Source organism: Nansenia antarctica (genome assembly GCF_963989245.1).
Source record: "Nansenia antarctica genome assembly, chromosome: 20".
Taxonomy (NCBI): domain Eukaryota; kingdom Metazoa; phylum Chordata; class Actinopteri; order Argentiniformes; family Microstomatidae; genus Nansenia; species Nansenia antarctica.
In genome coordinates, this window is record NC_137693.1 from 20,648,827 (window position 1) to 20,675,289 (window position 26,463).

General features: G+C 48.0%; 1 protein-coding gene across 1 annotated transcript; it reads right to left on the reverse strand.

Moving 5' to 3' along the window:
- supt6h (SPT6 homolog, histone chaperone and transcription elongation factor) lies at positions 1–26,006 on the reverse strand. The gene is made up of 38 exons (XM_080549799.1): positions 25,934–26,006; positions 24,213–24,323; positions 23,712–23,879; positions 23,424–23,497; positions 22,970–23,159; positions 22,705–22,786; positions 22,270–22,525; positions 21,768–21,869; positions 20,713–20,826; positions 20,128–20,217; positions 19,799–19,941; positions 19,161–19,315; positions 18,623–18,748; positions 18,323–18,452; positions 17,757–17,907; positions 17,255–17,409; positions 16,853–17,045; positions 16,253–16,395; positions 14,314–14,431; positions 13,759–13,835; positions 13,410–13,545; positions 12,996–13,133; positions 12,707–12,874; positions 12,257–12,384; positions 11,885–12,092; positions 10,904–11,051; positions 10,337–10,479; positions 9,788–9,928; positions 8,801–8,996; positions 8,389–8,534; positions 8,094–8,186; positions 6,988–7,101; positions 6,683–6,807; positions 5,536–5,648; positions 5,065–5,145; positions 4,733–4,911; positions 1,898–2,196; positions 1–1,042 (listed from the first exon to the last, which is right to left on the reverse strand). Exons 2-38 carry the CDS (start codon positions 24,310–24,312, stop codon positions 856–858), a joined length of 5,310 nt encoding a protein of 1,769 aa, XP_080405925.1. The 5' UTR covers positions 24,313–24,323; positions 25,934–26,006; the 3' UTR covers positions 1–855.
- Between the last annotated feature and the right edge of the window lie 457 nt (positions 26,007–26,463).

The following is a 26,463-nucleotide window of genomic DNA, read 5'->3' on the forward strand; positions in this document are numbered from 1 at the left end:
TCATACTGAAAACAGTGTCTTTATTCGTTTTTAATTCATCAATACAAAAACGCAGACAGCTTTCTGATTGGCTTGGCAAAGCGCTTGTTGGGCAGCCTTTTGCCACGATCCACCAATGACCACGAGGCAAGGGGGCGGGGCGTCTATATGGCGACAGGAACAATACATGCCCAGCCAAACTTGGCAAAAAAACACTTGTCGACCAATCAGACAGAATTCATTTGCATCTCCTAACCTTTTTTATATTTTTCTTTAAAAATCAAAGAGAAAAGAGAAAGTATAGCATACCCCATTGCAATGTTTCTAAAAGAAATCAAAAAGGAGAAGGTTTGTCTGACAAACAAGCGTTCTCCGTAGGTCCATGTCCTATCTGTTTGTCAGCGGTTTCAAGTGTTTCGTCTTTGTGTCGATGTTCTGTGTGACATACAGTGTTGTCCCCCACGAAATAATAAAATACTATGTGGCCGGGGGCAAATAGAGGGGGGAAAGAGGGATAGAAACCAGACAGAAAGAGAAGGGAGACAGAAAAGAGTGGGGGAGAAAAGAGATGACCTCCAGAGAAAGGAACATTCTAGATACACAGTAGCTAGGAACAGAGAAAGGGAGCCAGTTGAACAGAGAGAGAAAGAGACGGATCTGATATGGGACACCAGCCGGTGAAGAGGATAGTGGGATGAGACAGTTGGGATGAATGGTAGGGGTCCAGTCTGATGGAGGAGGTGGGGGGGTATTCCGATCAGGAGTTGGGGTATTTCATGAGGATGGGGAGGGGGGGGGGGGTATTTATATGAGGATGGGGGTAGAGGGGGTATGGAGGGGTGTGGGGGTGAAGCAGAGACACCCCCCCTCTCTGTCCTATCGGTCCATCTCGTCCAGCAGCGGCGTGGCGTCTCCGGCGATGGACATGGGCGTGCTCTCGATCATGGGGCTGGGGGAGGGCCGCGGGGTCATGCGGGGGGTCTTCTTCTTGCGCTCCGCCTCCTTCTCCTGGAGCCACTGCTCGGCCATCTTGCCCCAGTCCACCGCAGTGCTGCCGCTCGACCTGCAGGGGGAGACAGAGGGGAGGTTTAGTTTGCGACAATTTGAATGTTTTGCAGATGTTATTTAGTTTGACTGGTTTATACGGTCGCTTACTGCTTGTAAGCAAGGAGGGTATTTCTCAGAGAAAGATAGCTTTCTTAAACAGTTCGTTTAAGAGCGTCTCTACCGTACTGCTTACACAAGCCCACTCCTTTTAGATTCATGAGGCCGATGTATGAGGGATGTATGAGGGGCGTATGAGTGTATGAGTGAAGGAGTGTGTGAGTGTGTGAGTGTATGAGTGTATGAGTGTGTGAGTGTATGAGTGTGTGAGTGTGTGAGTGTATGAGTGAAGGAGTGTGTGTGTGTGAGTGAGTGAGTGTGAGTGAGTGTATGAGTGTGTGAGTGTATGAGTGTGTGAGTGAGTGAGTGAGTGTGTGAGTGAGTGAGTGAGTGTGTGAGTGAGTGAGTGAGTGTATGAGTGTGTGAGTGTATGAGTGTGTGAGTGTATGAGTGTGTGAGTGTATGAGTGTGTGAGTGTATGAGTGTATGAGTGAGTGAGTGTGTGAGTGAGTGAGTGAGTGTGTGAGTGAGTGTGTGAGTGAGTGTGTGAGTGAGTGTGTGAGTGTATGAGTGTGTGAGTGTATGAGTGTGTGAGTGTGTGAGTGTATGAGTGTGTGAGTGTGTGAGTGTATGAGTGTGTGAGTGTGTGAGTGTGTGAGTGTATGAGTGTGTGAGTGTGTGAGTGTGTGAGTGTGTGAGTGTGTGAGTGTGTGAGTGTGTGAGTGTGTGAGTGTGTGAGTGTATGAGTGTCTTCTTCTGGAAAAAGGGGTAGAGAATGGGAAAACCCAACCTGTGTCTCTCTGTCATGACTTACTTAGGCTGCTGCTGGGGCGTGCGACTTCTGGAGGTGGAGGAGGAGGAGGACGGCGTGTTGGACGAGTGTCCGTGGTGACCGCCGCTGCTGCCGCCGCTGTGGTGGGCGCTGTGGTGTCCGTGTCCGTGCGTTTGTCCCTGCGAGTGTGTGGAGTGGCCGCCGTGTCCCTGCGAGTGGGAGGACTGGGGCGTGGTGCCGGCGTACTGGGGCGTGCCCAGGTTCTGCTGGCTGGGCGTGGTGTAGGAGTAGTTGGGCGTCATCATGGGCGTGGCGATGGGTTGCTGAGGCGTGGCGAACACCTGGGGGGAGGAGAGAGAGACGCGTTACGGGGTAGTGGTGGTCTAGTGGATAGTGAGTTGGACTTGTGATCGGAAGGTTGCGAGTTCAAATCCCGCCTGAAACCACACCACTACTAGTGTGCCCTTGAGTAAGGCACTTAGCCCTCAGTTACTCCAGGGGGAATGTCCCTGTAATTCGTAATTGTAAATCGCTTTGGATTAAAAGCGTCTGCTAAATGGCAAAATTAAATCATAATGGCTACAGCTCAGACACAGACACTTCCATTCTAAGGGGGGGATTTTTCAAATCGAATCCATTTTTTTTGGTATTGCGCATCTCACAAAATGTGACCCGACGCGCTACACAAAGGGCAAAGAAGATAAAGCGACAACTAAGATGGACATTTAGAAGGCGAGATTAGAATAAGTAGGTTTTGAGGTCTCGCTTAAATGACTTCTGGACAATCTCAGGCTCTCAGGTAGGGTGTTGCACAGTCTGGGAGCATACAGTGGGGAGAACAAGTATTTGATACACTGCTGATTTTGCACGTTTTCCCACTTAGAAAGAATGTAGAGGTCTGTAATTTTGATCATAGGTACACTTCAACTGTGAGAGACAGAATCAAAAAAAAAATCCAGAAAATAAAATTGTATGATTTTAAAGTAATTAATTTACATTTTATTGCATGAAATAAGTATTTGATACATCAGAAAAACAGAACTGAATATTTGGTAAAGAAACCTTTGTTTGCAATTACAGAGATCAGACGTTTCCTGTAGTTCTTGACCAGGTTTGCACACACTGCAGCAGGGATTTGGGCCCACTCCTCCATACAGATCTTCTCCAGATCCTTCAGGTTTCGGGGCTGTCGCTGGGCAACACAGACTTTCAGCTCCCTCCAAAGATTTTCTATTGGGTTCAGGTCTGGAGACTTAGTTGCCCTGGCTGTGTGTTTCGGGTCGTTGTCATGCTGGAAGACCCAGCCACGACCCATCTTCAATGCTCTTACTGAGGGAAGGAGGTTATTGGCCAAGATCTCGCGATACTTGGCCCCATCCATCCTCCCCTCAATACGGTGCATTCGTCCTGTCCCCTTTGCAGAAAAGCATCCCCAAAGAATGATGTTTCCACCTCCATGCTTCACGGTTGGGATGGTGTTCTTGGGGTTGTACTCATCCTTCTTCTTCCTCCAAACACGGCGAGTGGAGTTTATGCCAAAAAGCTCTATTTTGGTCTCATCAGACCACATGACCTTCTCCCATTCCTCCTCTGGATCATCCAGATGATCATTGGCAAACCTCAGACGGGCCTGGACATGCGCTGGCTTGAGCAGGGGGACCTTGCGTGCGCTACAGGATTTTAATCCCTGACGGCGTAGTGTGTTACTGATAGTTTTCTTTGAGACTGTGGTCCCAGCTCTCTTCAGGTCATTGACCAGGTCCTGCCGTGTAGTTCTGGGCTGATCCCTCACCTTTCTTATGATCATTGATGCCCCACGAGGTGAGATCTTGCATGGAGCCCCAGACCGAGGGAGATTGACCGTCATCTTAAATTTCTTCCATTTTCTAATAATTGCAACAGTTGTTGCCTTCTCACCAAGCTGCTTCCCTATTGTCCTGTAGCCCATCCCAGCCTTGTGCAGGTCTACAATTGTGTCCCTGATGTCCTTAGAAAGCTCTTTGGTCTTGCCCATTGTGGAGAGGTTGGGGTCTGATTGATTGAGTGTGTGGAGAGGTGTCTTTTATAAAGGTAACGAGTTCAAACAGGTGCAGTTAATACAGGTAATGAGTGGAGAATAGGAGGGCTTCTTAACGAAAAACTAACAGGTCTGTGAGAGCCGGAATTATTACTGGTTGGTAGGTGATCAAATACTTATTTCATACAATAAAATGCAAATTAATTATTTAAAAGTCATACAATGTGATTTTCTGGATTTTTGTTTTAGATTCCGTCTCTCACAGTTGAAGTGTACCTATGATAAAAATTACAGACCTCTACATTCTTTCTAAGTGGGAAAACCTGTAAAATCAGCAGTGTATCAAATACTTGTTCTCCCCACTGTATATACTGAAAGCTGTCTCTCATTATCTCCTGGTCCTGGCTTCTGGGACCGTCAGGAGCTCAGTGCCAAGACGGCATAGTAGAGTAGTAGACAACACTCACGTACTTGGCAGAATAGGCATTTGTCATATAATCGTTACAGTAGAGGTATATCCTTAACGATCACAAATGTCCAAGATAGCAGGATATATATATATATATATATATATATATATATAATTTAAAGAATTCGAACCGAAATACAATCCTGAGGGGGTTAAGCCCCGCCTTTTTTTCTGAGTGGGGCAGTCCCACTCACATTTTCCATTTTATTGGACAGATACAGTGAAGACAGACAGGAAAGTAAGGAGAAGAAGGGAGAGAGGGCATGTCAGCAGGGCATGGGCCGGATTCAACCCATGCCGACATGGGCATATGTGTGCACTGTAGACCGCCGTGCTAGACCACTAGACCAGCCCAGGCCACAGCCCCGCGGTTTCTCGAAGCAGCACTCACGTGATAGCCTGAGGAGCTGCCTCCGCCCCCCCCGGTGCTGCCACTGTAGCCGTACTGGCTGGAGCCCCACTGGGCCGGCGTGGTGTTGGGGTTGGCGCCCTGGCCTGTTACCGCGGCGATGGCGTTGAACATCTGCGAGGTCATGTTGCGCGGGAGGGCGTTCACTGCTCGCGTCAGGTCTGAGAGGGAGGGAGGGGGGCACATGTGAACAAGGAGGGTCTTTGATTGTGTGTGTGTGTGTGCATGTGTGTGCGTGTGTGTGTGTGTGTGTGTGCGTGTGTGTGTGTGTGTGTGTGTGTGTGTGTGTGTGTGTGTGTGTGCGTGTGACTAACCTGCGATGTTGATGTTAGCGGGCGTAGCGTTGACAGACGCGGGGGTCCGTGTTCTGCTGCTGCTGCTGCTGGGGGTGATGCCTGGAGGAGAAGAGGGGAAGACAACAGTTTAGACAAATATACCTCCATATATATACACATACTATACACTATCATGGGAGACATTTCACTAGATTAGGCCACTGACCAACACAAATAACTAAAAATCACCACAACAGTGTGACGTTTAACAAAAAAACGATATATATATTAAAAAAAAAGTAGAAAATGAGTGGTTCATGCATGGTGTCATCACTGACAGAAGATACACATTTAAATAAAAACGGGCCTAGTAAGATTGTGTGTGTGTGTGTGTGTGTGTGTGTGTGTGTGTGTGTGTGTGTGTGTGTGTGTGTGTGTGTGTGTGTGTGTGCGTGCGTGTGTGTGTGTGTGTGTGTGAGGGGTTCCAGCCAATGGGCAGGCATCACACACCTGGTACCGGCTCCTGGAAGTGGTCTTTGAACCATCTGAAGAGTCCGTTAACGGTGGGGAACATCTGAGAGCGGTAGCGGAAGCCGTCGGGCGTGATGGTCAAAAACTCAACCCTGCAGGGACCAACATTCACATCATCAACACAACCCACCTCACAACCACACATCATATCATCACGCATCACACACATGGTCATCATATTCCTTTATATGGGTTGGTGGCCCAGTATGAACAGACAGACAGGTCATTACAAGGTTATGGTTATGGTAAATCACCCTTGTTCTGTACATATCATAACTGTGCCATATATCTTAACTGTACATATCATATTGATGTTAATCTCATTGACTTATACTCACTGTAATACCGTATACTGTCCCCATCATGCACTGTCTACATAATCATGTTTTGGTTAGATGCTAAACTATGTTTCATTGTACTTTGTACTCTGTCAATGACAATAAAGTTGAATCTAATCCAATCTAAAATGATGCTGGTGGGGCGTTCAGTGGTGTAGCACACTAAGCCGGCGACCATGTAATCGCAGGGTTCCCGGTTCAATTACGGCCCGCGGACATGTCCTGCATGTCATCCCTCCTCTCTCTCACACCCGTCCTTCTTGTCAATCTCTACTGTCTCTATCGCAATAAAAGGAAAAAATATGAGTGGGACTGCCCCAAAATAACGTAAACAAATAAAATGATATCTCTGGGGATATTAATCTACCAAAAGCACGGGTGAATTGCATGGTCTACTCCTCTGAAGAATGATCGTCCTCCCTTGTTTGGCAGGTGGATTTGTGATGTCATGTACTTTCTCAAGGTGGAAAAGATGAGATACACATTGCAGGGATCATCTGGGAGGTTTAGTGCAGTGTGGCAGCCTTTCATTTCTTACGTGGAACGTCTAACAATGCCGCTTACTTCTTACAAATGGCTTTGTATTATATATGAGAAGTACTCTGTGAACTGTTATTTATTATTATTTTTGTTTCTGTTTTTGTTTTGTTTTGTTGTTTTCGCTGTTTTGTCTGTGTGCTTATGTCTGTTGCGTACTGTAATGTCTCTGAAAACTAAATAAAAAACACATTGAGTAAAAAATAAATAAAAAATAAAATGATGCTGGTTGGGGGTCGGGGTTGACTCACCGTGGCTTGCCTCGAGGCTGGTAGCCCAGGATGAACTTCCCTGGTAGATCTTTACAAGCCGACACAAAGTAGGGGATGAAGGTCGGCTTCTCCTTCTTCGACCTGACCAACAACTCTTCCATTTTCTATCAAAGAGGGAGAGACAGAGATGAAAGATGAGGGGATGAATGAAAGAAAGAGAGAGACACAGAGATGTACAGTACGATACCGTGTTAGCAGCACTTTCTAGTGATCTAGCAGTCCTGGAATATTCAGGCCACACTTATTTTTCAGGTTAATTATGGAACATGATCGCCTTCCTCTACCTTCCTGTCTCCGCCGTTGCAGTCCTGGAAGTACTTGTGTGTGAGGAGGTCGCGAGCGAACGCCGCCATTGGCTGGATATATCGAGCTGTGATCTCGTCGAGATCTTCAAACTCCTAGAGAGAGAGAGAGGGGCAGAGATGGGTGAGATAGAGAGACAGAGATGGGTGAGATAGAGAGACAGAGATGGGTGAGATAGAGAGGCAGAGATGGGTGAGAGAGAGAGGCAGAGATGGGTGAGATAGAGAGACAGAGATGGGTGAGATAGAGAGACAGAGATGGGTGAGATAGAGAGGCAGAGATGGGTGAGAGAGAGAGGCAGAGATGGGTGAGACAGAGAGACAGAGAGGGGTGAGATAGAGAGGCAGAGATGGGTGAGATGGAGGCAGAGATGGGTGAGAGAGAGAGACAGAGATGGGTGAGATAGAGAGACAGAGATGGGTGAGATAGAGAGGCAGAGATGGGTGAGATAGAGAGACAGAGATGGGTGAGATAGAGAGGCAGAGATGGGTGAGATAGAGAGACAGAGACGGGTGAGAGAGAGAGGCAGAGATGGGTGAGATGGAGAGGCAGAGATGGGTGAGACAGAGAGGCAGAGATGGGTGAGACAGAGAGGCAGAGATGGGTGAGACAGAGAGACAGAGAGGGGTGAGATAGAGAGACAGAGATGGGTGAGATAGAGAGACAGAGAGGGGTGAGATAGAGAGGCAGAGATGGGTGAGAGAGAGAGGCAGAGATGGGTGAGATAGAGAGACAGAGATGGGTGAGATAGAGAGGCAGAGATGGGTGAGATAGAGAGACAGAGATGGGTGAGAGAGAGAGGCAGAGATGGGTGAGATAGAGAGGCAGAGATGGGTGAGAGAGAGAGACAGAGATGGGTGAGATAGAGAGACAGAGATGGGTGAGATGGAGGCAGAGATGGGTGAGAGAGAGAGGCAGAGATGGGTGAGAGAGAGAGGCAGAGATGGGTGAGAGAGAGAGGCAGAGATGGGTGAGATAGAGAGACAGAGATGGGTGAGATAGAGAGACAGAGACAAGGGTTTGAGTCATCCTAAAGGGCCACACACACACAGGCATCCAGAGAGCCTAAGGCTTCCATGCCCCTCACCTCCGTGGTGATCCAGAGTTTGTGTCCCAGACTGAAGGCGTTCTCCTTCTCCTCCTCTCGAACATCCACATGCTGGTAGATGCCGTCAGCCACCTACACACACACACACACACACACACACACACACACACACACACACACACACACCAAATAAGTCATCTAGAACTCATCCCAACATGTCACAAATCGTCGAAAAACTGTGTTCACTCCTTCCACTTATCGATAGATCCATCCCATCCACCCATCACTCCATCTATCCCTCCCTCCCTTCCTCCCTCCCTCTCTCTCTTCTGACCTTCCAGGTGACGGTGAGGTGGTTCTCTCCTTTGCTGCTGGGTCTGATCACCACGTCTCCCTGGTCCATAGACTCCATCATCTTCTCTGCCTGCCTGAAGTTGATGTTGTGGAAGGAGGGGTGGGCGATCACACGCTTTATATAGGCTGGAGACGGAGAGAGAGAGACAGAGAGAGAGAGAGAGAGAGAGATAGAGACAGAGAGAGAGATAGAGACAGAGAGAGAGAGAGAGAGAGAGAGAGAGAGAGAGAGAGAGAGAGAGAGAGACACAGAGAGATAAAGAAGGGAGAGGGAAAAAAGGGAGTGAAGAGTGATATTAGGGAAATACAATAAAATAAATAAAAATATTATTTCTTTCAGGGTGTCAATATGTCAAATAGAATGTTTGGCCACCGTAACCTTGGTAACTTACTGGTTCTCTGCTGTTTCTTCTTCAGCTCCTCCTCCTGCTTGGTGTCCTCCGTCTCGGCGTCAAAGTCGTAGTAGGTGTCCTTGGGCAGCTTCCACTCGTTGTTCTTGTCCATCAGGTCGGAGGTGCGACACGTCAGGTCCACGTTGAACTTCTCGATGTCGATCTTCATGATGCGGCAGTGCACCGTCATCCCCACCTGAGAGGGTTAGAGGAGGGGGAGGGGCGGGAGTGGAGAGGGTTAGAGGAGGGGGAGGGGCGGGAGTGGAGAGAGAGAGAGAGTCAATACAGCTCAGCGCTAACTGATCAGTCAAGTGTGTGATTGTTAGCCTGACTGACTACCTACCAGCCAAAGTACCTACCTACCTACCAAACTAACTAACTACCTACCTGCCAACCTACCTACCTACCTACCAAACTAACTAACTACCTACCTAACTACCTAACTACCTACCAACCTACCTAACTAACTACCTGCCAACCTACCTAACTACCTACCAAACTAACTAACTACCTACCTGCCAACCTACCTAACTACCTACCTACCTGCCAACCTACCTAACTACCTACCAAACTACCTGCCAACCTACCTAACTACCTACCTACCTGCCAACCTACCTAACTAACTACCTACCTACCTGCCAACCTACCTAACTAACTACCTACCAAACTACCTACCTATCTGCCAACCTACCTAACTATCTACCAAACTAACTACCTACCTACCTGCCAACCTACCTGCCAACCTACCTAACTACCTACCTACCAAACTAACGACCTACCTGCCAACCTACCTAACTACCTACCAAACTAACTACCTACCTACCTGCCAACCTACCTACATACCAAACTAACTACTTACCTGGCAAAGTAACTACCTACCTACCTGCCAAATAACTACCTACCAAACTAACTACCTACCTGCCAAACTACCTACCTACCTGCCAAACTACCTACCTACCTAGCTAGCTACCAGACCCCCAGGCTCACCTTCACCCTCTCCTCAGGGTGTTTGACCACCTTGTCACTGAGGAACTTGGTGGGGATGAAGCCCTGCACCCCGTTGTCCATCCGCGCCCGCACTCCGATGGCCTGACCCGGACACGACCCGCTGTCAAAGTGGTTCCACACCTGGGAGAGGGACGGGGGGAGGGAAGTTTGAAAAAAAAAATCAACTGGATCAACTTGCCATCATTTGGAGGTCATGGTGTGAGAGTTCAATGTAGGGACAGAGAGTTAAAGGGAGGGACAGAGAGTTAAAGGGAGGGACAGAGAGTTAAAGGTAGGGACAGAGAGTTAAAGGTAGGGACAGAGAGTTAAAGGGAGGGACAGAGAGTTAAAGGGAGGGACAGAGTTAAAGGGAGGGACAGAGAGTTAAAGGGAGGGACAGAGAGTTCAAGGTAGGGACAGAGAGTTAAAGGGAGGGACAGAGAGTTCAAGGTAGGGACAGAGAGTTAAAGGGATGGACAGAGAGTTAAAGGGAGGGACAGAGAGTTAAAGGGAGGGACAGAGAGTAAAGGCAGGGACAGGGTATCTGACCTCGCTGAGTTCGGGGAAGTTGTCCTGTTGGCAGAAGGGGCACTGCCAGAGTCCAGTGGCGTCGTTACGGATGGCCTGGTCATAACTCTCCCCTTGGGGGCGCCGGTGAGCGATACCAGTGACTACACTGGTGATCAGCTTCCCTGGGAACAGACAGAGAGGAGGGAAGAAGAGGGAGAGTGTATGAGCGCTAACAGAGAATGACAGCAGTATGTGTTGGGTCATGTGTATATTGTGTGAATTTGGGTGTGTGCAATATTTGACTGTGCAGAGTATTTTTTTGTGTGTCGGCCGGGGTAGTGTGTGAGTGTGTTATGACCCACGTAGAAGGTGGGTGTGAGTGTGTTATGTAAGTAGAAGGTGTGTATGAAAGCACAATGAAACCAATAGGCCTTTTCTGTACATCGATTTTTTTATTGCAAAAACAAAACATGTTGCGTTTATATGTTTGTTGTTCAGTGTTTGGAAAAGGTGTGTTACCTATATAAGTGGGTGTGACACGAGTGTGTACGTGTATAGGTCACGTGTGTGTGTGTGTGAGAGAGAGAGAGAGGGGGAGAGTATTACCTATGTAGAAGGTCTCGGGGGTCTCCTTGGTGAGCAGGTTGAAGACCTCCTCTGTGTTGGGGGCTCGGTAGGGGACCCTCAGGTCCTTGTACCTGCAGCTCAGCTCGGCGCGGATGTCGTACAGCGTGATGCCCTTGTTACCGTAACCCTGCAGGGGACAGAGAACACACTACAGCTGAGCAGACACAAGACGGACAGCGCTAGCACTAACGGTGGTCTCAGCACCTGACCGTAACACCCCCATAATTATGTTGAAAACAGGTTGCTTACTGTGACTGTGTCCTCCACACTGTCTAGAATTGTACCTAGCATGAAGCTAAAAGTGATTTCAACAGCAGCGGAGTTTAGACAGACAGACACATTAGTTGGAAGAATAGTCATCATGTGACTTGGATGAGACGTAGACACCGCCCCACCCCCTCCCCAAATATATTTTTTTTGCAGATCTACACGATTCACATGGATGACCTATTATTTTTCTTCTTTTTTTTCTACATACCACAGACACACAGACACACAGACACACAGACACACACACACACACACACACACACACACACACACACTGTACATCAATTCACATTCTATTACAGAGGGTGGTGAGCGTACAAATTCTAACACTGCTTATAAACACTGATAAGATTGTGGGAGTATTATACTACCGACTCAGTCTGTCCTTGAGAGACTGGTGGCCCTGTTAACTCCCGAGTCATTTAATCTAGCATGTCTGTGCTTGACCACACTCCCTACAGAAGACAGGGGTCGCGGATGGCTCAGGGCCAACAACATGCACCATGGATGACCTATTCTGAAGTAAAAACTGCTAATTTAGCAGAAAGGTGACAAGTTTGCACCCCTGCATACAGTCTGATACTCCCAACACCCTTCTGACCACATCCCCGTGGGACAGGCGAGGAGAGGAACACCGGTGAGCGTGGGCTACCGACCGAAAGCCACGCCACGGACGGACGCACCACCCACCTGTCTCTCCAGCTCCTCTGCGAAGGCGTCCAGGTCCAGGTCTTTGAGGCGTTCCGGGTTCTCCAGGATCTCCTCCAGCGCCCCGGCCGGGTTGGCGTCCTCCGCAGACTCGTCGTACTCCAGGGCGTCCACCGCCATCTTGCGGGCCCACTCGTACGTCTCCGGGTGGACGCGGGAGCCGTCCAGGACCTCGATGTACGAGTCCGTACTGCAGACGAGAGACAGTCAGTACCCTGACTACCCACACACCTATACGCTGAATACCACGGACCGGACAGAAAGACAACACCATGAAGCTAATGTAGAGAGAGATGGAGAAACTACATTGGACATTGGACATTTAACACAGGCACGACATAAGACGCCCCCCACCTGTCCCCCAGCGAGGCCGTGTCTATTTTGATGAAGCCAGCACAGTTGATGAAGACCTTGGGGCCCATGTGACACATGGTGACCAGCTGGGTCCGGTTCTCCAGACGGGTGTTGTTCTGCTTCAGGATCTGGAGGAGGGGAAGAGAAACAGACACGAGATGAAGAAGAAGAAGGAAAAAAATTAAATAATTCATTCACTTTACTCATAAACAAACAGTTGAAGTTCAACAGACAGGCAGGCACTATGTGGCTTAGGTGGAGAAAGCACTGTCATACTGAACACAGCTTTGAGTCAAAGTAACATGCACACACGCGCGCACGCGCACACACACACACACACACACACACACACACACACACACACACACACAGACACAGACACAGACACACAGACACACAGACACACAGACACACAGACACAGACACAGACAGACACACACACACACACACCTTGAGCAGGTGGGACCCCTTCCTGATTCCGAGGCCACAGACGAACTGGACCAGGCTCTGTGTGTAGGGGTGGGAGATGGCTCTGTTCACGTCCACGCCCACCTCGTTCACCCGGTTGATGAACTCACAGTACAGAGCGCTCAGCAGGTCCTCCTTCACTACCTGCTCCTGAGAGGGAGGGGGGGGGGGGGGGAGAGAGAGGTTATCACACAACCAATGTCTCTGTCAGTAGATACTGCACGTAGCAAACAGCAAGTCCATGGACACACCCACACACAGCCACACTTACTTGTAGAGGGTGTAGTTTCAGGCAGAGGATGTCCTCGTCAGTGCTGCAGACCTGAGCGTACTCCACTAGAGGGTCCTGGATCTTCCTGGCCACAGAGACCGCCTGTCTCAGCAGAGGAGGGTAGTCTCTGTAGTCAGCCTAGAGAGGGGGAGGGAGAGGGAGAGAGGGGGAGAGAGAGGGTGAGAGGGAGAGAGAGAGGGGGAGGGAGAGGGAGAGAGAGAGAGGGGGAGGGAGAGAGAGGGAGAGGGAGAGAGGGAGAGAGAGAGGGAGAGAGAGAGAGGGAAGGACCACGGTTAGATGGTAGATGCTCTATCTAGGAATGGAACTGTGTTACACAGTGCAAGTATCAAATCGTATATAGCCCGGTGTTCATATGGGTTGCGTGCGTGTGTGTGTGTGTGTGTGTGTGTGTACCTCAGACTTCTTGCTGTTCATGTAGAGCACAGCCAGCTCGTTGTCGACCAGCTCCACCCCCACGGCCGGCATGGAGGACTCCTGCTCCAGCTCACTGACCGTCCTCTTGATGTCCTCCATCACCATGTGAGCATCCCTGCAGAGGGTTAAAACACAAACAAAAAACACCAGATTGGTCACAAAGTGCTTTAACAGTCTAGGGCTGAACCCCCCCACGGAGCAGACGTGGGCCACCATGGCAACAAGAAGCCCAGAGGGGGACACACTGTGAGGTGGACGTCGGTTGGAAGCGGTTCTGGAGGTATGAATTCTCAAAAGGTATGAATAGCAGATTCAAACCGGGGCTCACCTGTTCTCCCCAGCGACAGCGACCACGTGAGGCTTCTTACTGATCAGGAATTTCTTCAGGGTCTCGATGTCGTGGAGCTGAGGACGAGACCAAGCACACACATTCTCTATGAGGCCAACGACAACAGCAGTCAAATAGACTCCTAACGACATTAAACATGTCAATGAGAACAGGCCATGTGAGGTAGGTCATATGGCTGACACTGTCTGGTCATTTGGTCCGCATGTCGGCAACCAATCAAAATGTTCAGACTTTTCTTTTGAAACACGGAACTACGTTTCGACGTTGTTGAGAATCACAACACAAACTCTCTAGTCAAGCCAAAATACAGCAACGCAAGGATTGGGTGAGTAATCCCTACTGCTACCTAGTTAACTATAACACTACTTTACATTGTTAGCAGGCTCACAAAACAAGCTGTGTTAGTTGACTAGAGATGTGTCATTGATTTTCAACAACGCAGAAATGTATTCACATTTTTCGAAAGAAAAGTCTGATCATTACATCGGATCCCGACATTAGAACGTGACACAGGGTATTCTATCCCGTCTGTACCTTCTTCTCCCTCTCGTCCTCCTTCCAGGCAGTCCTTCTCTTCAGGAAGTAGGGCAGACGCAGGAAGTCCACCACCTCCCCCTCGCCGTTGATCAGAGAGCAGAACACCGGCGTGTCTCTATGGCAACAACATTCAGGTTGGGATTTAGACCAACGTTACACAATCCATGTTCTAAATGACAACTTAGACTTATGGTGCAATTGTGTGTAAACCCCCCCCCCCCAAAAAAACAACAACAATATAATATAGGCCATTTAGCTGACGCTTTTATCCAAAGCGACTTACATTGCAGTGAGCTCATACATTTCAGTATACACGACCCCAGCGGGAATCGAACCCACAACTAGGGCTGCACGATTTGGGGAAAAAATCGAATTGCGATTATTTGGACAGATATCGCGATTGCGATTATTATTTTTTTAAATAGCAAAAAAAAAAAAAAAAAAAAAAAAAAGAGGGAGTTTTTGTAAAGTGTGGCCATATCTCCGGCTAGGAAGGTCGTATCAACGTGCAGTTTGTTTGTACGTCTTCAGGGGACTTAGAGGCTCCCTCCTCTAGCACCCCCACAGCCCGAGCTACGAGTGAAAGAACTAAACTTACATTGGGTTGCTTTAAAGTTGGGTTGCTTTAAAATCAAGCTTCAGATTAAAACATGTGATGGAGCATTACTAACCTGACTCAGGTGGTTTGTTTCACACAACCATCTAGGAAAGCTTAACTGGAAGCTGTTTGGAAAAGGGCAGGTACTTTCAAAAAATACTTGGCAGGTGATTGGATGAATATCACCTATTTTCAGAGAGCATTACCACATGATACCATCAAACTATTAACTGCTCTAATTCTAATGCAAGGATGAGAACTTAAAAGATATGAATTGTATATATGATAACCTCATCTCATCTAGACAGGTGGCTACTTTCTAAGATGATCCAGCTATTAAAATGATCATTTGGGGATACACTGTGACTATAACTGAAAGGACCACATCTAGATGACTCGGTCAACAGTCGAACTGATGAATGATAGAATGGTGGTCTCTGACTATGGAGCACAGACACACGTCACCTTGACTTAGGAATCTGTGACATACTTCAGCCCAAGGCTAGGCTAGGCTAACCTCTGCGTCTTTAAAGCCGGCTGGTATGAACGAATGGTATGAGGTTATGCATACAGGACACATTCATGTTTGACAACAGAACAGTTAACTTCCATGTATCCATAAGCCTGCTATATAAACACCAACCCGCAGGTTGCTGAGACTGTCAACTCTGTGTCTGTACTTTAACGCCGGGTTAGCATGAGTAGCTAAGCTAAGCTACCGTCTCGAAGACTACAAGTTAGCTAAGCTAAGTTTAAGGCTGGACTAACAGCACCGACATGCACTTGGCTGGTACAGTTAGTATAGTGAAATTGTACACTTACCTGTCGCAATTATAACATACTAACGTTTATCATACGTCCAGTAAGCCATGTGGTGTCTAATTGTCTCCGTTACGTTAGCCCAAAGTCTCATAATAATTGGACTGACTGTCGTGACACAACCTATGCCTGCGTTCGTAAATTCGCTCTGAGAGCGCCGGGTTCAAAGTCATAAAGAGACCAAGTAATTTGATTGGACAAGAGGCATTCCATGAGTGCTGATCAAATTTCCAAAAGAGGTTTTAATCTCAATGTGACTTCCTGGTAAAATAAAGGTTTAAAAAAAAAAAAAAAAAAAAAAAAAAAAAAATCGCAGGCAAATCGCAGGCTTTGCGATTAGCTAATCGCATCATTTCAAATCGCGATTTCGATTTAAAATCGATTAATCGTGCAGCCCTACCCACAACCTTAGCGTTGTTAGCGCCACGCTCCACCCACTGAGCGCCACAGAGGACCACAAACACCACCCTGCAATCTGGTGCCTTACACCTGACGCTCGCCCATCATACACACACTCACCTGCCTTCGGAGAAGGCCACCCCCAGCACCTTGATGCCTTTGCCCTGCCCCTCGTCCATCAGGTCGTCATCCTCCTCCTCCACCTGCTGGTCTGGTCTGTAAGGAGACACCTTCAGCCAGTTGTACAGCCTCCGGCAACACGACTGTGGAGATAAAAGACCATCAATGACAGAATGAGAGTAAAGCAGGTTAGGCTGTGGTTAACCAACGGTGGTGGCAGAGGCAGCTGCATTTGGGGGTTTTCCACCCAGGCTCATTTAAATAAATAAATGGACTGACTTATATAGCGCCTTATTCCAAAGCGCTTTACAAGGGCCTCTCATTCACCCATTCACATACACATTCACACACCGATGGCGGCAAGCTACCATGCAAGGCGCCGGCCCGCTCATTAGGAGCAATTTGGGGTTCAGTGTCTTGCCCAAGGACACCTCGACATGTGGCCAGTCGGGGCTCGAACCGCCGATCTGCCAACCTTGCGATCGTTAGACGACGACTCTACCTCCTGCGCCACAGCCGCCGCCCCCTCCAAAACGTACACTTGCGTCTTGTCCTTTAAAGACTTAAAAACCGTAACACTTGGCGTCTTTGTCCAATTACCTTAACGATGTTCTCCTTGGCCTCGGCGATGAGCTTGTTCTTGAGCTCTTTGGCCATCTGTGGGTAGAGGAACTGGGTCAGGGCTCGCTCTATGGCCATGGTTCTCTGTCGGTTCCACTCCTGCACCTGGTGACTGAACTCGTCCCTGTAGTAGAACTGCTTGATCTCGTCAAAGTAGGTCTGGTCAGCAAACCTGAGAGAGAGAGAGAGAGGGAGAGAGAGAGGGCGAGAACGAGGGAGGAATGGAGAATGGGAGACAGAGGGGGGGGGGGAGAGGGAGGAAGGAAGAAAGGAAGAAAGAAATGGACATCAGTCTTTGAGCCATGACTCAGGTGAAGCTGGCTCACTGACCACGTGGGGAAACGGTGGTGTACAGAAAAGTCCTGCGTTTCCTCCTCTTACCCTTTGACCCCGACGAGGTCGATGCAGATGTCTATGGTGAGCAGCCCCTCCTCCTCCGCCAAGCACATCTTTAAGAACAGGTCTCCGTTCAGCTCCTTCACGGCCTTGTTCTTCAGGTACTTGAAGGAGTAGCCAACGTGAGCCTCGTCCACCTCCTACAGCAACCAGAGGAGATAGAGGGAAGTTAACACGGTGTTCCTACAGTAACCAGAGTGGGCGATAGAGGGACGTTAACATGGTGTTCAAAGAAAAGCTGCCTAACAACAAGCTGCATAATAAGTCCTTCCTATCACTGTGAGTTACTGAGAACAGGGATCAGGCTCAACTCTGGAAGTGAACTTAAAAGTAATAAATCAATTGAAAAAGTCCACGTACAAGATAACGGGCAGCCTTAGTAGTGGTAACACCTCTCGCCCTTTCTGGTTTAGTTTAACGTTACGCGGGTTTGTACGTTCTTGTGATTGGTTTGACACTCAGAAACCACCAGTGCGGTGCCTCCTACCTTCTTGCCCTTCTTGGTGGGCTTGATGTTGATCTTGGCCCTCTCCTGGAAGGTCTGTCTGAGCACGTGTCTGACCAGGGGCTCCCGGGCCAGCTGCATGGCCACCATGTACCTGGTCCCCTCCAGCACCGCCTCCGGACTGCTGAACTGACTACACCCAGACAGAGAGAGGGAGGAGGGGGGGCGTGTTACACACAGACAGAGAGAGGCAGGAGGGGGGGCGTGTGAGGGAGAAATGGAGAGTGGGAGACAGAGGGCGGGAGGGGGAGGAAGAAAGAAAGAAAGGAAGAAAGAAATGGACATCAGTCTTTAGCCATTCCTCCTTCACCCTTTGGCCCCCAGACAGAGAAAGGTAGGAGGGGGATCGTGTGTGCCATGGATCAGAAAGAGAGGCAATAGCAAGGTGTGTGAGCGACATCTGCCGCTAATAATGGCACGTACAAAGACAACGGCTTGCACAGCCACGTGCAATATGATAAAAGGCAAAGGAAAGACAGAGAAACAACTATGAATTCAGGAGATTTTGGAGCGACATCATCGTCGTCAACAGAAGCAGGGTGGGTTACCTGCAGACGTAGTCTTTGGCCAGCTCTATGGGCTCCGCGGGGAACTGTTCCGTCTCGTGACGCTGGTAACTGTCTCTCAGATTCTCCCCAAACTGTTCGGGAGTCAGTCCGAATTTCTTAGCCAGACCGTCTGCACGGGGGAGAGAGCAGGGTAAAGATCACACTAGCGGGGTCTGGCCCACCTCAAAAAAACTGTCTAACAAGTCTGGTTAACTGATGTTTTTGGCAGATTTTTCTTTTTTTGACTGGCTATGTCGAAAATGACCAGCGATGTTTTGGTGTAGAGGTCAGGTGACCCACCGAGCCCCGCGCTCTGACAGATGCTGTACATGTCCCTACGCGACGCCAGCTTCAGGTCGGGACCCTTCTGCCCCCCCACCTCCTCCTCTTCCTCCTCCTCCTCCTCCACCACCTCCGCCTCCTCACCTATGGCGGTGGAAGAAAAATAACAAACGGAAAAGCAACGAGAACGGATTAGATACCAAACTCCAAAACCCCCCAGCTGAATCGCTACATCTGAATTCGGTAAGCGAAGAGTAGCTCGAGGTCAGGTGATTATTTTTTTCCATTATGTGAAATAATACAGCCACTCTGTAATAATGTGATTTCAAAGCTGATAGCTGAGAGAAAGAGACATATCCATCCATCAGTTAACCCTCTCCCCCTCCCCATGTGTCCCCAGCTCTACCATAATTATACTTTCTTTTTATTTATTTTGTAATAAATCATTTTTTATTTTTTTTATTTTTCAGTTTGTAAAGAGTCTTTGAGTGTCTAGAAAAGCATGTCTATATAAGTCTAATGTATTATGACTATGATTATAATAATGTCTCCGTACCGTCCTCCTCTGACACCTCCTTGATCTTCTTCAGCCTCTTCTTCTTCTTGCTGGCCTTGACGGCGTTCTGCATCTTGGGGATGTCTCTGCCGTAGTACAACAGGAAGTGGTTGTAGACGTCGCTCAGCTCGTCGATGGACTGGACTTCTTTCAGTCTGCAGCAGGAAGAGAGGAGGAGGAGGAGGAGGAAGAGGAGGAGGAGGGGGAGGAGGAGGAGGAGAGGACGACACTGTTAGCCTGTCATCTCAATGTTGTTTACCTCAGACAGTCGTTTAGTGTCTGGATCCACTGGACTGTCACATTGTGTGACCGGTCCTGTATGTACACCAGGGGAGGCTGGGGGAGGCAGACAATCGAATGGCGGGCGGGCTCGTTGTAATGCACTGAACGGAATCAGGAATAGTGTTTGATACCATTCCTCATTCCGTGTACTACAAGGAGCCTGTCCTCCGAATTCTACCTAAACCAGCCTCCACTGACGTATAACCTATTGTGTGTACTGTAATGTCGTCATTTCGCACCATTTCGTTTTGCTACATTTGGAAAGTACACACAGTGCCTGGGTGACCCAGTACTGCGCGACACGGGTCACATTGACCCTTCATAGGGCCGTGTCCTCGGCGTCGGGGTAAACGTACCTGTCCAGGTCGGGCGTGTCGAGCGGGCGGATGCCGTCGGACAGCGGTTTGTCGGGGTCGGCGGAGATCTGCTCAAACTGGTAGCCCTGCATCCTCTGGAAGAGACGCCTCAGGTTCTGCTTCCGGGTCTTCAGCTGGGTCCACTGGGGTCAGGACACAGGAAGGGCTTAGGGTCAGTGTCTGTCATGTGTCATGAGGTGTCGTCTTGATGTGGATGTTGTATTAAACAGTGTTTCAGAGTCTCTCAGAGAGCTGTTTGAGTCTCTCAGAGAGCTGTTTTCAGAGTCTCTCAGTAAAAAAACAACCATTGGAGGTCAGTCGTACAGTACCTTCTCGTCCCACTGCCACACCTTCCACAGGTCGTTGATGTTCAGCTCCGGTTCCACGTACTCTTTCCTGTAGAACGCTATGAAGGGAACCTGAGGGGCACGTAGAGCAGAAGAAGCACAGAAACAAAATAAGATGCCAAAACGAGACGGTTTCAATGCGAGCGCTTGGTTAGGGGACGGACCTGACACACTGACAATATCGCCTTCAAACAACACAAGAAACTAGAAGTGAACAGACAAGACTGAGGACGAGGACTGAGGACTAAACAGGACCAGGACTTAGGATATCCCAAGTCAAAGGGGTCCCATTTAAATGGTAAATGGACTGCACTTATATAGCGCCTTTATCCAAAGCGCTTTACAACGGCCTCTCATTCACACACACATTCACACACCAATGGCGGCAAGCTACCATGCAAGGCGCCGGGGAGCAATTTGGAGTTCAGTGTCTTGCCCGAGGACACTTCGACGTGTGGCCAGCCGGGGCTCGAACCGCCGATCTGCCAACCTTGCGATCGTTAGACGGCGGCTCTACCTCCCGCGCCACAGCCGCCCCTTTGGATTTAAAAGGTAACAGCTGTGTACCTCAAATTGCTGGTTCCTCATGAAGTTGAGAGCCTCTTTGATCTTGGCGATGGTGCTGGGGCCTTTCCTGCTGAAGTTGGTGGTTATCCCGCGGTCCAGGTAGTCTGTGCTCTCCTGATAATGAGGCAGGTAGATATAATGTTATAGTGAGGCAGGTAGATATAGTGTTATAATGAGGTAGGTAGATATAGGGCCAGTTTCACAGACAAGGCTTAAGCCTAATCCTGGACTAAAAAGCATCTTCAATGGAGATTTTACATTGAAAGTGTGATTTAGTCCAGGATTAGGCTTAAGCCTTGTCTGTGAAACCGGCCCATAGTGTTATAGTGAGGTAGGTAGATATAGGGCCGGTTTCACAGACAAGGCTTAAGCCTAGTCCTGGACTAAATCACACTTTCAATGTAAAATCTCCATTGAAGATGATTTTTAGTCTAGGATTAGGCTTAAGCCTTGTCTGTGAAACCGGCCCATAGTGTTATAATGAGGTAGGTAGATATAGGGCCGGTTTCACAGACAAGGCTTAAGCCTAGTCCTGGACTAAATCACACTTTCAATGTAAAATCTCCATTGAAGATGCTTTTTAGTCTAGGATTAGGCTTAAGCCTTGTCTGTGAAACTGGCCCATAGTGTTATAATGAGGTAGGTAGATATAGGGCCGGTTTCACAGACAAGGCTTAAGCCTAATCCTAGACTAAAAAACATCTTCAATGGAGATTTTACATTGAAAGTGTGATTTAGTCCAGGACTAGGCTTAAGCCTTGTCTGTGAAACCGGCCCATAGTGTTATAATGAGGTAGGTAGATATAGGGCCGGTTTCACAGACAAGGCTTAAACCTAATCCTAGACTAAAAAACATCTTCAATGGAGATTTTACATTGAAAGTGTGATTTAGTCCAGGACTAGGCTTAAGCCTTGTCTCTGAAACCGGCCCATAGTGTTATAATGAGGTAGGTAGATAGTGTTATAATGAGGTAGGTAGATACAGTGTTATAGTGGGGGTGGAATGAGGAGCCGTGTAGGTGATGGAAGGACTGGTGGTAGGCTGTAGGTGGTACCTGCATGGAGATGGTGGGGGTGGAGAAGGCGTGTCTGTAGATCCACTCTGCTTCCTCCTCCAGCTCGTTATCCTCGGCGGGCTTCACCGGGATGGAGCGCAGCTGTCAGACAGAACACAGAGGGTGAGAAACACACACAGGCACACACACGCAGAGGTCCCGCAGATGACACACTTATGACACAGGATAGTGAGACAGACAGACAGACAGACAGACCACACACCATACACAAACACACACACACACACACACACACACACACACACACACACACCACACACACCACACACCACTTTAGCGGGTGCTGGTGAATAGCAGAGCTTTATTCTGTATCATCACAGAGTTTTTAAATATCTATTTTAGTTCCTTGGTTTTCAAAAGATGTGTCTTGCTTTGACCTTGTGTGCAGTTTGAGGCAGATAACGAGTGCAGACACACACACACACACACACACACACACACACACACACACACACACACACACACACACACACACACACACCTGGAACCTCTCGGGATTGTCGTTAGAGCGGATCTCGTTGTCCTGGTCCGTCATGTGACTGCTCTCCAGCTCGCTGGGCTCGTAGATCTCGAAGATGCTCTTCCTCCCCACCCTCCTCTTCGCCTGCTTCTTGGGACGATCCCAGCCCTCTTCGTCCTGGTCCTCCTCCTCCTCCTCGCCCTGGTCGTACGCGTCGGCGTCAAAGTCGGCGAAGTCGAAGTCCCCGCCGAAAATCTCCTGGGCCTCCTGGAGGGCTCTGTATGAGGGAGGAGGAGAAATGAAGAAGAGGAAGAAGAAGAAGAGAAAAGGGAGAGGGAAAGGGTGAGAGGGTGATTATATAATCGTCCGGCCATCCACAGTGTCACAGTGTTAGAATATGTTTTGTTTGACCTCTCTCCTATATTTCTATATAAGAAGCGAACATGGAACACTTACGCATCCGTGTATCCTGAGAACTTCTTCCCTCTCTTCTTGGTGATAGGCTGGCCATCATCGTCAACGATAAAATCATCAATATCTGAAGGGAAAAAGGTTTTATTCAGGGGTTCGGCCGGAATATAGTTTAGAGACACTTTTGCTCTCCAAAGAATAACAATTCCGTTCGCTTTGACGTTCTGAAGAATCCTTCAAAAAGTGATGACCATAGGAGCTGAGTGTCGTAGCGGGGGGAGGGGGGGGGGTAACTTCACTGTTGTCGTACCTGACTCCTCGTCTACGTCCCCCTCTTCTTCCTCTTCGTTTTGGTGTTGAAGCCGCACGTCGACGGTCTCGCCCTCCTCCAGCTCGTCGTCGTCCTCCCCGTTCCCGGTGAAGATCTCGTCTGCGATCTGGTCCTTCTCATCATCCTCTTCGTCGTCGTCCATGGTCTTCACGCGGTCGTACTTCTTCTTCTGTCGGAGGAAGAGCGGGAAATGATCTTAACGCTGCGATCCGCAGCAACACACCTTCATAAATATGACGATACTTCAATCTTGTCCGTCAGACTAATCTGTATGTTCTAATTGGCATCAGACTCACCGCTGACAGCAGTCCAGATAGACTTAAATTCTACAGCTAACAGCTACATCTGATCACTCGAACACTTGAGTCGGCGATCGGAATTAGTCCGGTACGTAGGTACAGGAAAAAAAGCGGGAAAAGAAAACTGGACTCACCCTCCTTTTCACTTTGACCCCCAAGTTCTCCTCAATGAGGTCAAGATCATCGTCATCCAGGTAATCATCATAATCTATGAAGGATGGAGGGGGAGAGAGAGAGGAATGTAACATCAGACCAGATACTGGAACAGTAGGTATCAGTAGCAGTGAGGGTGAAAGAAGAGGATAGGCTAGTTGTAGAAATGGTACGAAACCCCCAGACAAAGGAACCCTCCGGAACAAACGACAAGCAGCCGTGACCCCCGAACTCAACAAACGACAAGCAGCCGTGACCCCCGAACTCACTGCGCTTCTTGCGTCGATGTCTGACTTCTTCCTCAGAGTCACTGCCACTTCCCTTCTTCTTGCTTTCTCCCCCTGCCTCCTCCTCGTCCTCGTCAACGTCATCGTCGATGAGACCTTTCAGGTTCCCAAACTCATCCTGGTCCTCTTTGTTTTCCTCTTCTTCCTCTTCTGTTGGGGGAAGGACAGGGAGATGAGCAGTCAGGACACCACACAGCAGCAGACACAAGCCCTATCTATCTATCTACCCTCCCTCCACCCCCACCCAGAGAGCTTTGGACTGTCTGGACACGAACACGTGAACACTTGATCTTTGCACTTCTTATATTTATATTATTTATGACTCTTGCACTATGATGGTTGGTTTGCACTGTCTTGTCCTGTCTTGCACCTGTCCTGCTGTAAACCGTGTCCCAAACCAAATTCCTAACATGTTTACATGTCATGGCAATAAAGTCTTCTGATTCTGACTCTCAAAATGAATTGACATCCAAGCATCCTTACCGTCATCCTCCAGAAACACCTGGGGTTTGGCGGGCTTGGTGACTTTCTCATCAAAGTCCTCCTCTGACTCCTCGGCCTCACTCTCGATGAAGTCAGACATGTCTGCAAGGTCTGAGAAACACACACACGCACACACACACACACACACACACACACACACACACACACATTCAACACAGGATAATGCCAGGCATGAACAAATAACGTGAGATTCAATCAGATTCACACATTCTTTAAAAGGCTTTTAAAACGTCTCTGAAACCTCAACTCAATAGGTTTAAAGAAACATTCACTGTGTTCATAGAACATTTGGGTTGGGACTGAGGGCATAGCTGGGGACTGAGAACCCCTCAAAGATGCTCCAACAACAAGATGACTGAGAATGGGATGTTACAGAATCAGCGGGAATGTCAAGATCAGCATCATGTGGCTAGTGAGCTCGCATGGGATTCAATCCCGCACAACAACGTCCACCTGAAGACGGAGTCGGGGAAAGCCAGATCGCAGTTTAACAACAAGGAGCTGGAGACTAGAACATCATGTACACGGATGATTGACACCTCGTCTCGAACACAAAGGCGAACGTAAAGCACTACGTGAGCTTAGAATGATAAGGTTCTATCTCCGTTTAGAATGATAAGGTTCTATCTCCGTTTAGAATGATAATGTTCTATCTCCGTTTAGAATGATAAGGTTCTATCTCCGTTTAGAATGATAAGGTTCTATCTCCGTTTAGAATGATAAGGTTCTATCTCCGTTTAGAATGAGAAGGTTCTATCTCCGTTTAGAATGATAATGTTCTATCTCCGTTTAGAATGATAAGGTTCTATCTCCGTTTAGAATGATAAGGTTCTATCTCCGTTTAGAATGAGAAGGTTCTATCTCCGTTTAGGGCAGTTCAGAGATATTGAGCGTCAAAGTTTTTACATTCCATTATATATATATATGATTATGTTCTGTGAGATGGAACCTTTGTATTTTATGAATTACTAACTCAAAAATGTCAACATAAAAAAAAAAAACACCACACAGGCATTAATAAACACCTAATGGATCAGATTATGTAAAAAAAAACTCAATTTTGACCCAAAATGGAGATAGAACCTTATAATTCTAACGTCACGACTTGTAGCCAGTCTCTCTGTATTCTAAAACCCCAACAGCTAAACTAGCTTGCTAACTGAGAGCAGAGCTAACCTTGATTCACATTAAAATACCAACTTCAACCCGCTTTGCCTTTAGACTTCAGCCATGTGGTGAGTTGTGAGTTTGGACAAAGATAAACAGTCGATACCACTGTTGTATTAAGTAGCTTAGTTAATTAAACTCTTCAAACATTGACAGCGATTAGCTAAATCAGATGTGTTAGCCATGCTAGCGGTCTCAGGCTAGACAACAACAAGGCCTCGCTGCTCTGTGGTGCTTCAGCTACTTAGCTTAGCATAGCGGCAGGTAGTTAGGTAGTTAGCTTAGCTTCAGGTAGTTAGCTTAGCATAGCGGCAGGTAGTTAGCTTAGCATAGCTTCAGGTAGTTAGCGTAGCATAGCGGCAGGTAGTTAGGTAGTTAGCTTAGCATAGCGCCATGTTTAGCCAGCTACCCAGTGTGGGCCTGGGGGGGGGACATTAGTCAAGTCAATGCCAGTCATTGTTTACTTGTTTTTGGCGCGGTATCGTTTGTTTCATAAGACCGTGAAACTGAACTCCTTTGTGAACAGAACTTACTTCTCCCCTCGCGTCGGTATTTTACTTAAATCCTTTAAAATGTAGAGGGATGGTTGGTGTGCAATGATGTTCCAGGCAGCTTTTAATATTAAAAAATGGCTGATTTTGGGGCTTGATGCCAATTCCGGAATACGTTGAGGGAACTTCCGCTGCGTCTTTGGGGGTCTTGGTCAAGTAGCGACTCCCCCTGGTGGACTATAAGTGCAACTCACTGACAGTCATTTCATTCTTGTCGTTATATTATATTAATATTGAAGTTAACTTATTAATTATTAATCTCTGAGTATTGGAGAAGGAGGTAGGATTAAATAAGCTTATGCTTCTTCCTACTCCTTTTCGGACATGTTAAGTGAATGATGTTTTTTGTTTTTTGTTTTTTGTTGATTATTATAACTATTTTCTTTTTGATTTTGTCTTTGCTTATTTGTATATATATGTTCGAAATAAAGCTTTCATATCATATCACATCATATCAAGGTTGATAGGGGCAAGGGAACGAACAAGTCACGAACCTTTGAATCCCATGCGAA

Bases quoted from the DNA above. Each gene is read 5' to 3' on its own strand.
- supt6h (XM_080549799.1), bottom strand. From the start codon at position 24,312: ATGTCTGACTTCATCGAGAGTGAGGCCGAGGAGTCAGAGGAGGACTTT. The intron at 22,526-22,704 runs GTAAGTGTTCCA...TCCCTCATACAG, and splicing joins TTCTCAGGATACACGGATGC to AGCCCTCCAGGAGGCCCAGG. The intron at 12,093-12,256 runs GTGGGGGGCGTC...TCTCGTCTGCAG, and splicing joins ACGGCCTCGCTGGGGGACAG to TACGGACTCGTACATCGAGG.